This window comes from Myotis lucifugus, unplaced genomic scaffold (assembly GCF_000147115.1).
Source record: "Myotis lucifugus unplaced genomic scaffold, Myoluc2.0 scaffold_8, whole genome shotgun sequence".
In the NCBI taxonomy this organism is placed as follows: domain Eukaryota; kingdom Metazoa; phylum Chordata; class Mammalia; order Chiroptera; family Vespertilionidae; genus Myotis; species Myotis lucifugus.
In genome coordinates, this window is record NW_005871056.1 from 3,944,829 (window position 1) to 3,959,029 (window position 14,201).

At 40.1% G+C, this 14,201-nt stretch overlaps 1 protein-coding gene across 1 annotated transcript in view; it reads left to right on the forward strand.

The window, feature by feature from the left end:
* COL6A6 (collagen type VI alpha 6 chain) overlaps positions 1-13,907 on the forward strand; it is a 95,416-nt gene extending 81,509 nt beyond the window's left edge. The window contains 3 exon segments of the mRNA XM_014450721.2: positions 2,288-2,959; positions 6,080-6,173; positions 13,338-13,907. Coding sequence (XP_014306207.1) covers positions 2,288-2,959; positions 6,080-6,173; positions 13,338-13,527 — 956 coding nt within the window. The 3' untranslated portion in view covers positions 13,528-13,907.
* Positions 13,908-14,201: the final 294 nt, after the last annotated feature.

The window sequence follows — 14,201 nt, forward strand, 5'->3', positions numbered from 1 at the left end:
TCCTTCCCTCCCCACCTCTTTCCCCCTCCTTCCCTTCGCCCGCTCTCCCGCTCTCCCCCTCTCTCTCCTTTTGTCCCTCTCTCTCTCCCTCTCTCTCTCCTCTCTCTCTCCCTCTCTCTCCTCTCTCTCCTCTCCCCTCCATCCGCTCCTCTTTCAATTGCACAGAGCGTTAGGCACTGGCATTCTTACTCTAAGCACTTAAAGTGCTAACCATACTGTGGGGAGCTACATCCCACCCTCTATGTTCTCAGTTGGCTCTCAAACATGTCAGTTACTGCGGTATGCTGTATGTTGCACAGTCAGAAGTTGCACATGTGTGACTAGGGATAGATTTTGGCTTCATTTCTTGGCTCGAACCCTTGTTTTGTCTCCTAGGCATTTAAGGGAAGATATTTTGGCTCTCATATCCTGCAATTAAAAAACCCCACAAAATTGAAACAAATGGGGCAGCCTGCTGTCCCTGGTTTTAGAAACTGCCTTGCACACAGGTGACTGTTCAGTCATCTGACCATTAAATATGGTCATAAAATTTTACTGAATGTTAGCAAGGGAAATGTAACTTGTCCAGAGCCACATGGAGTCCACGAACAAGAATGAAGCTAGGAAGTTTGCGACATCCCCTAGGATCTGCATTCTGGTTATTAACCTTTCATCGAATAGCTTTCATTTGCAGCCCGGGCTCATATCTAAGTACCAGCTGTCCACACACATGTTATTCCGTTCTCATTCTTCTCTTTGGTTTTTAAAGAGGCCATTCCCATCCTTAACCATTAACTATTCCTGAGAACCTAGGATTACGGAATGTCAGTCCTGGAAGGGCTCTCTGGGTGAATCTAATCCAACGACCTGATTGTGCAGAATCGGGGCCCAGTGGTGCCTTGGATAGACGCACAGAGACTGTTCCTGGGCACTCATAGAGTGAGACCGAAACCCAGGAACCCTGACTCTCAGGCCAAGGGCCTCCTCACCACTGCACCACATGGCCCTGTCTCTATCCATACAACACTGATTTCATACGTAGAAACTTCTAGAAATACTGCTCTCCTTTGACGAAATTATTTTACTGGCCTGCCCTCAGTGTCACCTCTAAAATTAGAAGGTTGGGTGACCTTTAAGATATTTCCATTTTTTTTATTTCTCTGAATATTCATATGGCAGAGTCAAAAGAATTTACTGTTTTTATACTACACATTTTTTGTTAAATGAGATATACATATTTATTAAAATGACCTCCTGCTATGAAAGTTTCTTAACATGCATTATTTATATTTATTTATTTAACAAACACATATTGAGCTTTCAACTAATAATCACTGTGAAAATACAAAATTAAAGAGTAGCTTTGTCCTTAATGTCTATACACAGATAGACACTGAATTATAACCCTTTATTCAAATTGAAATAGATTCATTGCTTTCTTCACTCCACCTTTTAAACATTACTTTTCATAGAACAGTGTGAGCATAAGGATAAAGGTCATTGGTTTAACCTGAATATAGTCAAGTAGATAGATCATTTTATGTCATAATACAGTATACTCTTTTTTTTTTTTTAATCCTCACCCAAGGATGTTTATTGATTTTTTAGAGAGCGAGATACATTGATGTGAGAAACATCAAATGGTTGCCTCCTGTACACGCCCAGACTAGGGATTGAGCCCTGACCAGGAATCGAACCTGCAACCTTTTGGTGTATGGGATGACGCTCCAACAGACTGGGCCAGTATACTCTTAAAAGCATGCGATAAATGTTCACTCTGATCTTTATAAACTTAAAAAACAGCTAAGAAGAAACTCCTGTTGAAAACAGCTTACGTTTTAAAAGTCATGGATACATGGAACAGGCTGACAAATATCAGAGGGAAGGGAGGCTGGGGGACTGGATAAAAGAAGGTGAAGAGATTAGCCAAAGAATATATATGCATAGCCCATGGACACAGACAACAGTGTGGTAAAAGCCAGGGGAGGTGGGGGGAAGGGGTTAGGTGGAAGTGGGCCAAGGTGGGGAAAATGAGGGACATCTGTAATAGGGTCAACAATAAAAATTTAAAAAATCAGATAGTGTTAGTGAATGGAATTAAGAGCCAGGCTGGGTATAAAATCTGCACTTTAGGATACAGATGCAAACCATGTACTAGGGAATCTTCCTAGTGTTGATGTCAAAGTCACTTAGTAACTATTTTAAGATCAAAGGTCGTACAGTTTGCAAATGTTGAAATCTGTGAGATGCTGTCTTTCCTGTTCTGTCCATTTCTGTTCAGTGACCTTAGCTGCCTTTTGGTCTGCAGATGTCTGCAAGCCAGATGCTTCTTGCGATCAAGCCAGACCACCCCCCGTGCAGTCTTACATGGATGCGGCTTTCCTGCTGGATGCCTCCCGACACGTGGGAAGTGCGGAATTTGAAGACATGAGAGACTTCCTGGGAGCGCTGTTAGACCACTTTGAAATCACCCCAGAGCCCGAGACCTCTGTCACTGGAGACCGGGTCGCCCTGTTAAGCCACGCTCCCCCCAACTTCCTACCCAACACTCGGAAGAGTCCCGTTAGAACGGAGTTCAACCTGACCACCTACAACAGCAGACGCCGCATGAAGAGGCACGTGGAAGAATCGGTTCAACAGCTAAATGGAGATGCTTTTATCGGTCATGCCTTACAGTGGACTCTGGACAATATCTTCTTAAGTGCGCCGAACCTGAGAAGAAACAAGGTCATATTTGTGATATCTGCAGGGGAAACGAGTCACCTGGACAGAGAGACCTTAAAGAAAGAATCTCTGAAAGCCAAATGTCAAGGTTATGCCCTGTTTGTGTTTTCCTTTGGCCCTACTTGGAATGACAAGGAGCTGGAAGATCTAGCCAGCCACCCTCTGGATCACCACTTGGTCCAGCTTGGTCGAATTCATAAACCTGACCACAGATATGGTGTGAAGTTTGTGAAGTCCTTTATAAATTCAGTCAGGCGTAAGTCATAAAATCTGTTCTTCCTTGCATGCTTAGAGTGCACTTGGTACAAAGTGTTGACGAGCTGACATGGATTTTTGGAAGCCGCGTGCATGTCTTCAAGGGCACCGCAGGGTCAGAAAGGAAAACACGTAATGATGAATGGTGGAGGGAGGGAGCCTCTGATCCCTAAGCTCTTCATTTTCTGGCTCATCTTTCTTATGTCTCTGGTTCCTATGGAGAAACAGTCATAGCAAGCAGCTGCTCACGTATTTTGCCTGCATGGGGCAATAGAGTCTGGGAGTATAGAGCCTCGGGCTGGACTGTAGCGATAAAGTAGAAGCCCTTTTGCCATGTGATATGAACATGCTGCCCTTTGATAGAAAGTGTCATCCGTTAACACATCAGAAAAGAGAGCCACAGAAAAATTCAACAGTTCTTGGCTTGGCTTTTACAAGTTCCAAAGGCAGAGTTTGAGGTATGAGGAGATACCATTTGTACCTGTCAGAATGAAAGATACGTCCTTGCCAAACTTTCTCAGCCTTGTTAATGACTTTTTATGATGCCAGTAATTAGTGCAACTGGTGCCCATAAAAAATATTTTTAAAATCATGGCTATATTTCTTGGAATGAGCTTGCCTTGAAAGTCTGCAGTTCATTTCGAATGCAACAGGATGCATAAAAAGAAGCCATGTCCTGATCGTGACTGATTCCGGAGGTTGAAAAGCCCTTGGTTGAATTTCTGAATGTTTTCATGGTAAATGAGCCCTTGGAGTTCAGATAAGTAAAAGTGAACATGCAGGCAAAAGAGCACCCTGCGTAGGGAGATTCTGATTGTAATCCCAAACTTGTCACTGGCATGATATGTTGAGAGCCATTAAGGCTGCAAAGACACCAACCAGTCAGCACAGGTGAGGTCTGAGAAGCCTTGAGCAATTGTTGATGGGACGCTGCCATTCAAGTGTGAGTCCAGGACCAACAGTATCAGATCACCTGGGAGCTTGTGGAAAATGCAGAATCCCGGGCCCCATCCTAGACATTCTGAGCCAGAGTCTGCCTTTTATCAAGATCCCCAGTCGATCCACATGCGCATGTGGTTTGAGAAACACTGATGTGGGAGCAGTAAGCTCCCAGAGTGAAATCGATGTGGGTGTGATCTGGAACAGGAACTAGAAAGAGGAGCTAGAAAAAATGGGGGTAGGAGTCATGGTGAAAGAAGTAACCTGAAGGCACTTGCAAGGGTAAAACAAAAGAACATCTTTAAAGGCTCTGAGAAACTTAATGAAGAAACACTTCGTATGAGGCAAAAAGCTCAAAGGAAGTTTAAGATGGAATTTCCTTCCCCAAACCTCCCAAATTCTTAAGAGGTGTTTCATGGTGATTAGTCACACTACAGGCATACCTCAGAGATATTGCGCGTTTGGTTCCAGACTACAGCAATAAAGCTATATTTATGTTTATCATAATCTTTCTGCTGGTGGAAGGTCTTACCTTTAGTTTATAAAATAAACAAAATCTGTGAAGCATAATAAACGAGGTATGCCTGTATATGATTAGATAAATGACATCTACCACCACCAGAGAAAGGGAAAGAGATGTTTTAAGAATGACTTGGGAGTAGGTGAGATAGAGAAAGTGCTCTTTGGAAAACTACAACCATGACAGTGTTCTACACCACTTTTCTAGAAATTAAGTATCTAGAGATCTTCAATTTTAAAATCTAGCTGTAAAAGGACAAGAAGTTGAAGAAGGCTCTGACACAATCATATTCGAGCCTGCATACTTAATTCCATAGCAGGCACACAGACCCACACTCACCCACTCAACATTAACATGCACATATTACGTGTGAGCCACTCACTGTTCAGGTGCAGAGTATCGAAGGGGACAAAACCAGGCATGGTCCCTGCCCTCCCTAATTCTAGCCCAGCGCCCTCTCCAGGTTGTGACTCTTATTTAACACGTTGCTGTGATACAGTTGGCTATTAACGCAGTCCATATCAGCATCAACACATTTTCTAAGAGGAACAAAATGAGTGGCAAACTACCTGATGCTTAGAGATAAGATAGATAAACTATTAAAATTCAGATGGACAATAAGGGGAACGTCACAGTCTGGGGCCATTCAGCCCAGCAGCCTGCAGCCCTTTCTACACAGTGCTGTCTGCAGCCCAGACTAACATGCTACGCAGGATGACCCTGGGTCACCAGGAAGAGATTTAACTGTTTTTAACAAATATGTTCAATTTAATGCTCCAAGAAAATAACACATTTTTAAGGTTAAAATGGTTTTAAAATGTTTAAATGACGTGGTAAGAGGCGTGCTTTATTATCCTGAGAAATTAATATACTTCGAAATGAAATGAGCCACTACTGAATTAAATCCAAGATGGCGCTATCATTTCTGTTGTCAATGATACAGAGACCAGAAAGGGAATATTGTTTTCCCTTTGCATTTTGTTATTTCAAAGGAGCAAATGAAAATAACTGGGGGTTTCTTTTTCTTTATTGATTAAGGTATTACATATGTGTTCTTACCCCCGCCCATTGCCCCCCCACCACACCCCCCTGAAAATAACTTCTGATTAATTCGTATCGATTAGAAGCCAGACTCTTAGGTCTGGCTCAGGATAGCTCCTCTAATGTTTGACCAACTTTAGAAGCTTTTACTTTTATTGAAAAGTAAGTCGAATTCTCCACCTGTAAATTTGGCAGGGATGTATTTCTATTTTTTTTATTTTTTATTTTTTTTTTATTTATTTCTGAGAGGAAGGGAGAGAGAGAGAAACATCAATGATGAGAGAGAGTCATTGATTGGCTGCCTCCTGCACACCTCCTACTGGGGATCAAGCCTGAAACCTGGGCATGTGCCTTTGACCGGAATCAAACCTAGGACTATTCAGTCCGCAGGCCAACGCTCTATCCACTGAGCCAAACCAACTAGGGCCAGAGATGTATTTTTAAACCCCAGTTTTAGAGACTCCTCTGAGAAATTCACTCCCATCTTATGTGCCAGCCCCAATCGGTATCTTTCTTTGGTGAATGTTGAAAACTGTGATGTGACACTTGGCATATAGAGCATTTTGCTATAATGTCAATAGCCATGCATAAGAGACTCATCACAAATTGTTCTCTTCCTAGGTGCACTCAACAAATATCCACCGATAAACTTCAAAACAAAGTGCAACAGACTCAGCTCCACAAACGTGAAGCAGCCCTCACAGCAGTTGAGAAGGTATTATCTGCTTGGCATCACTTGATAAATGGAGGCACCCTCCTACCTCCCCCTCCCTTTCTTCCTCCTCCTCCTCCTCCATCCTATTTGGATAAAATCTATTGCTAAACCATATGAAAATACAATCTGAGGGGATAAGAGATAATCAAAAGGGACCAGGTTGATTTGAAAAACAACAAAGTTTTTTAAGTGGAAAATCTAATTGTTGAAATAAAACAGTCAATGGGACTCCCCAGTGACAGTGAGCATAACTAATGACCAGATCTTGGTTTCTAAACAGCATTCCTTCCTAAAAGGAACTGGGGTTTTTTGGAGCAACAGCTAATTCTAGGCTGCAGCGGGGAAAGTGCAGTGTGAGCCTGGAATATTTGTTATGCCAGAAAGCAAGAAAATAGTCAAAAACTAACAGCAACATATCAAAAGGACAAACGAGCTATTTGAAAGGATTTTCACTGGCCCAATTTGGGAAAATTTGAATATCAAAAAGAATAATGATAGTAATGGATGAAAACACACTGATTTTTTAAAATCCACAACTCTGTAGAGGGACTCAAAAAGGGAGGAGGGAGGAAAAGCTCTTCTTTATAGAAGTATGCCAGATAATGTAGAAGAAATGGGAGAATTAGAAAACCACCAATTTTTAATCCCAAATGTCATAACTGAGTCGGCAAGGATCGAGGAATGCTAAACCCATGGGGTGACAGGTTGTGGGGGAGCAGGCTAATTACACAGTCTCGGGAACCACTCCCGTGTTACTTAGTAATACAAGCGGGAGGTGTGCCTTAATGTGGTGAGATCTGGCAGTAAGATCAGGCAGCACCCACTTTAACCAAGGTCTGACATTATCTGCCTCCCGAGATAATGCAGGAGACACAACACCTTTGTGAGGTTCCTGCTGGAAGTGTTTGAGCCAAGTCTAATCCTGAGGAAACCACTGGGCAGTTCCAGAATGTGGAACTTCATAGGTTTCAGTGTCACGAACTGCAGAGATGTGGGGCACTTACTGCTCCGGGATGGGGGAGACTAAAGAGACATAATAGTCAAATGTAATAATGTAAATGCTGATTTGATCCTAGTTCAAAAGGAAAAGCTTATACAAATGACAGTTGGGGAAGCTGAGTATGAACAATATGGTGGATGATATTATTGATTCATGTGGCTTTCCTTATGTGTGGTAATGGTATCATGTTAGTATAAGAATGGCTTTGCTTTTGAGACAGGTGTGCTAAAGTATCTAAGAGTAACATGCATGATGGCTGCATCAGGTGGTTTTCCGAAGAGGAAGTAGGATGGTGTGTGTGCGTATGTGTGTATGCATATATGTGTGTATATAGATATACGTGTGTGTATATACACACAGAGTAGCAAGATGGGAAAAGTTGAAGAATCATCTAGGTGAAAGGTATAAAGGTATTTATTCATGATTCTGTTCTTCCCAATATTCTGTGCATTTGACAATCTGTAAAAAAAAAATAACTTGTAAAGCTCAATGGATGAATACAGGAGACTAATGGACACATCTGAAGAAAAACAATGAACTGGAAAATGTAGATGAAGAAATTACTCAGAATGCAGAGAAGATAAATATAATTTATAGGCAGTAAAGAATGAAAAGACTAACCTATCAAATTGGGCTTCTAGAAAGATAAAATAGAAATAACAAGTGAGAGAATATTGAAAGATACGAAGAGATGATCACTTTCAAGAAATTATGAAAGATGAATTAAAAGATGAAGGAAAGACAAGGTGTAACAGAATAAATAAAAGGAAAACAATTGGGCATGGGGTAGGGGAGTGCAGAACACCATGACAAGAAAGCAAAGCAGCTGGAAAGCTCAGTGCACAGAAACTACAATTAGGCTGGCAGCTGAGTTATCAGTAGCAACAGTGGAAGTGACAGTGCTACTGAGAACCTTGAAAGCACTGGGAGGACATTTTTGTCAACTTAGAAAAACTGTTTCAAAAATGATGGTAAATCAAAGACAACTTGAGTAAACAAAGAACAATAGTTCACCACAAAGAGACCTTTGCTAAAGGAACTTCTGAAATACGTACTTCAAGGAAAATAAAAATGACCGCAGAAGGAAAGGCTGAGATGCAAGAAGAGTGAATGATAAAAATTTGTCAATATTTAGATAAATCTAAATAAATGTATTTTTAAATAATATCTCATGTGTGGGGTTACAAAATGGCTGTACTTGTTAACAAAACTTTGGAAATAAGACATTTGGCACCTCGTGAGTTTAATAGAAAGAAATAATTGTAAATGGGAGATATCTGTAATACTATCAACAATAAAAAATATATTTAAAAAAAACACTCAAAACAATTGTACTAAGATGTATAAATGTTATTTATGTATTAATTACCTAAGCATGAGAAAATACTTTAAACAAAATCTTTTGTTATTAAAAACAAACAACATAATAAATACTTTCAACAAATAAGCAGAAAAAGGAAGACAGCAGAATTGAATCCATTTAAATATATCAGTAACTAAAATAAAAGTACATAGGCTAAATAAGCAGAGATTGATGGATTTAAGAAACTAAATAAAATCCAGCTATAACTGTTTTCAAGAGACACAGCTACCAAATAAGAAATGGAAACGTGCAAAGTAACATTAAGGGGGGAAAAAATATACCAGGCAGATGTTTTAAAAAGAAAGTTGGAATAGCTATGTTAATATCAGATAAAATTTACTTTTAAATGAAACCATTCTGTGGGAATAGAGTTAGTACGTGATGACAGTGTTCAATCCTAAATTTATAAGAGGGTAATAAAATCTTAAAATATACAAAGTGAAAATTGAAAAGCTACACAGAAATTGCCATAGAACTGTCATCAGAGTTGGAGATTACAGTATACCAGTCTCAATATTGAGAGGTGAAGCAGACAAAAATCAGTAAAGAAGTAAAAGATTTAATCATAAGTAACAAACTTGATTTAATAGACTCATCTGGAACCCTGCACAGAAAAATGAGACATTCTTCTGAACAACACATGGGGCATTAACAGCTGTTGAATCAAGGTAGAGTTTACAAGTGTTTGTTGTGCAATTTTTTAACTTCTCAAGCAAGTGTCAACACACCTGTAAGAATTGGTGCCATCAATCCAAATGGTATTAAAAGAATATTTTTAAATTTTTTATTTCTTGATTTGAGAGAGGGAGAGAGGAAGAAACATTAATTTGTTGCTCCACTTATTTATATACTCATTGGTTGGTTCTCGTATGTGCCCTGACAGGGGATGGTACATCAGGACAAAGCTCTAACCAACTGAGCTATATTTTTTAAGCACATACATTTTTAAGTTAAAACCACAATCTAAATAATGGGACAAAAAATTATAATGAAAATGCAAACATACTTAGAATGGTATAATAATCAAAATTTATATGTCAAAACTTGTGGGACACCTCAGAATTTATAATTTAAGAAAGTTGATAGTCTTAATTATTATGTTAGGGAAATTTTTTAAACTCTAAAAGTTATTGAGCTAAACACTCTTCTTAAGATGTTATAGAAGAAAAAAAATAGAATATACCCAAAGGTAGGAATAAAGTAGGACTTAATATTTTTAATTAAGATATTTTAGAAAGTATCAACAAAGGCAAAAGTTCGTTCTTGTAAAACTTAATAATAAACATATATTTTTTGCCTGCAGGAATACTACTTACATTTTTTAACAATTAGAAATAATTTAAATCAAGTAGTTGGAAGAGGGTTTGTTGCAGTGGTAAATCACACTGTACTAACACACACACCTGCCCACATGGGACTGAAGTCAAATGTGTGCACCAGCCGCTGGGAATCACACGTAGGCAAGAGCCTTCGACAATGTGCCAACTTTTGTTGTGCAGAGTGTGCATTTCTGTGTGGTGGTCAGGACCAGAGCGGCACTCCCAATCCAGAAGCTACAGCTCCAGAAGGAAATGAGGAAGCCCCTGCCTGGATTGGCGCCTCTCGCCTTGCTGCGAGGCAGGGAACTGTCCAGCAGCAAATGCTTCCTGAAGTCAGGCTCTCAGTCCACCAAGAGCAGGGCTCCCCCTGCTGCAGGTGCCTGGAAGTGTGGGAAGGGCTTCGCGTTTGCACTGGGCTCCACACAAAATGCATTCGGCCACAACTGCGAAGGCAAATGCAATAGCTTATGCAAATTCAAAGGCATTTTTGGAAACGACTCCCAGCTCGTGTTGTTTGAAGAACAATATGAGTCAAGGCCGGTATTCACAGTGCTTTTGGAAGGGAAGTTTATTTCCCTCTCTCCCCCTTGCCTTAGATATACCTGGAGGCTCAGCTTCCCCTTTGTATCCAAAATGGTGAAATGCTAGGAACTGACTGGGGCATCAGAAATTGAGACATGAAGCACATACCTCCCTCGGGGAGCTCCCTGATGGTGTGTTAGGCTGGGACACGAGAGGCCTCCTCCAAGTGACCAAAGGCTATAATCAAAGGTAACAAGGCGCATAGCTGCTCCTGAAACTTCCTGCCTGAGCCTTTCAAGGGAAGTGAGGCAGAACTGAGCACAGATTGAGGAAGATGAGAGTGCCTGCCAGGCAAGAGGCCTCAGAATGACCTGCATAAGAATTAGATCATTCTGCTGTGAGATGTAAAGAAATACAGGTAGAAGCTGGTTCTTATCAGATGGAAAAAGAAAGGAACTGAACCCGAACGCAGTCAAGCAAGGACACAGATGGCCAGTGGGGTCGAGATTGCAGGGCAGCCTCTTTGTAAGCACTCAGATCTGCTCAGAGGCAGTAAAAGCCAGAGAACCGCCTGCATATTGATTGTCAGCCAGGGAAGCACTTGGCCAGACTTGAAAGCATTGACAGACCAGAGCCAGAACAACTGAATTGTAAAAATGGACAGTCACCAATGCCATATGAATAATACATCTGCTGTAATTCTGCTTTCCAACGTATGTTTGTTGGACACAAAATGTATGTTAACATAAAAAGGATTCTCGAAATAGAAGCAATCTTGTCTGCATTTTCTACTCCAATGAACCCAGTCGACTAGTAAATGCAGTATGGCTGAGTCCTGATTATCTGTGTAGATGAGGAATCTGTGATCACAGAGAACTGAGATCTACAGTCAATCCCTTCCAACTCATTCTATCCAGCTTTGCTGGAGGTGGGCACATGTTGCAAGATGAATTGGCTGTTTTATCTTGACTACCTAGTTTTGAAGTTACCAACCAGTAAAGAAGTATCTGAGCAACATAGAGCAGGAGAACTATATAAAGTCTTTATGATTCCCAAACAAGGTAATCAAATGATTCTGATCAAATGCTTATCCTATATAACAAAGAGCTAATATGCTAGTTAGACCGAACAGCAGAACGACCATCCAGATGACCTTCCAGATGAAGCCCGGGCTGTGAGGGCCGAGCCCCTTGCACGAATTTCGTGCATCGGGCCTCTAGTCCAATATAAGCTCCTATATACAACAGAGTGAAGAAAAAAAAATGGGAATTCGGAGATGTGGTATTTATAATGTTCAACCCTTTTGAGAATATTAAATATTTGAGAGGGGTAATGCTATGCCAAAGAAGCAGCTACCAATTACTAACAACTTTTTCTTAACAAAGGGAGGACTATGACAAAGACAACTAAACTTACCATGACAAGTATCCCAGGGGAAGAGAAGGGAACTGGGGGAGAGAAGGGAGAGACCAGTACATATAAGTATAAGCCATGAGAACTATTACAGACTCAAACTAATGCAGTCTCCATGACCAGTGGAGCCATGTTTGGTACATATAGACAGTTAGGACTTTGGGGAATCTGAGTTCAGGTTTAGTCTGGAATTTGATAAGAAATACAGAGAAGAGCAAAAATGTGAGGAAACTGTATTTGTACGGAAATTTAGCCAGGACTGCAGTTCTTGGTAACTGGGCATTTGGTGATCAATTTAGTACGTTCCTGATAGCATTGATGGAAGTGAACTGAGACACACTTTGGGATATGAGTTTAGAAGCCCAGACATATAGTATATAATGCATGGAGGCTTCAGGGTCTGTGTAAAATGGATGGAAGGGTTTTCTTGCTGGTTTGATGTCTCCTTCGCCCCTAGCTATCATTATAGATGAAAGAAGGTATGTGGTATGTGTGAAAGAAGTAAACTTAATTTTAAATTCTGTATCTTTCACATATTCGTTTTCTAAATATTGATGTTCTTGTGAGAGAAATCAGATTTCTAGCTGGTGAAAACAGAAAAACCCAAATGAAGAAATAGATCATAGTGAATACTGACACTATTTCCCTGGTCTCCACATTTGGAGTTCTCTTGAATCTTCTCTGGTCCACAACCCAGCTAATTGCTAAGGTTTGTAGGTATTGATAAGCCTTCTCTTCTTATGCCACCAGGCTGTCACACATTCACCCGAAACATATTTATGCAAAGCTTATATGCCAGGTTCCTCGTACCTTAACTGTCCAACCTGCTCCAGACTACCTGACTCCATGTGCTTTTAAAAGCATAACATTTATCATTTCACTTTCTTTTAACAATTCTTTTTTTAAAATATATTTTTATTTGTTTTAGAGAGGAAGAGAGAGATAGAAATATCAATGATGAGAGTGCATCATTGATCGGCTACCTCCTGCTTGCCCCCTACTGGAGTTCAAACCCGAAACTCAGGCATGGTGCCCTGACCAGGAATCAAATCATGACCTCTTGGTTCATAGGTCGACTCAACCAGTGAGCCACACCATCCAGGCTATCATCTCATTTTTCTTATTCCATCTTGATGGTTCTTCATAGTGTCCTGAATAAAAACCTAGTTCAAAGTCTTTATTGTTGAAAGTACTACATATGTCCCCCTTATTTCCCCATTGACTTCTTCTAGGCTGCAAACATTGGTCTCTTAGCATCAAAAGATTTGGGTTATAGTCTCAGCTCTGTCGCTGACCTTCAACTCCTACATGTCATTTGCTGTTGAAATTACACTTTTGCACACTTTGACAAGATGTCTTACCAACTTCTGATACATCTGCCCAGTTTCATAATGCCCAGTTTAGTCATCTTCATGAAATTACCCCGAAGGAAGGATGCAATAAGAAATGGGTGCAACAATTAATTTAGGAAGAAAGATTAATATAGAGTCTATTAAAGTTGAAATGGCATCTATCTTCTATGATGTTTTTCTTCTTTTGTTGTATAGCTTTGTTCCTGGACCACACAAAGCAGCCCTTAAAGAAGATGCATTACAAAAGGCAAAATTCTTTCAAGATAAAAAATATGTTTCAAGAGCAGTGAGAAACAGCAGAGATAATACTGTTCAAAATTTCACCAGAAACACATTCCATACCTTTAAAAATGGAAAAAAGATGATAAAAACTGTTCCCAAATGACATATAAAGGAAGTGCTTGAAGAATTTAACCTTAGGAAGCATGGTAAGACTCTGGACTTATGTAACTAAATTCACTGTCAAAATCATGGATAACTTTTATTTAGATTCTGCCTATATTGGAGGTCCACTCTGAAGGGCTGGACAAACCACAGGTTGGAAATTGAGGCAACTTGACTCCTTGCACTCATTGGTATTAAAGATATATCTTGTCCATTTATGGTATTTGACCACTCCTGATAATTCCAGCATGCTAAGACTGATATATTCAAGAACTGTTACCATTAAAAGATGGCAGAATGAAGAAGTATTTTGAAAAGTCTAATGGCAATTACAATCTGAAGGTGAATTTTATATAGTGTATACATGTGTGTACATGGGCCAATGCTAATTCTTATTATCGGTCTCTGTTCAGTCTATTTTCTGCAAACCAAACCATCTTTCTCAATTTAGTACTGTTTAATGCTGACCTGTTTAACCAAAGGTTGTTTTGGAAGATCACATTTACCTTAGAAATTGATGCTGTTGGTATGTCGTAATTTCGAAAATCTGGTCTTCCACAACAAGTCCACTTGAACACATCACTATCTCTGGATGGATTGAGTAGTCCTCCGACAGGGATGTACTGGAAGGTTTCCTCCCATCTTCTGCTGTTGTTAGCTTGGACAGGTGAGAAG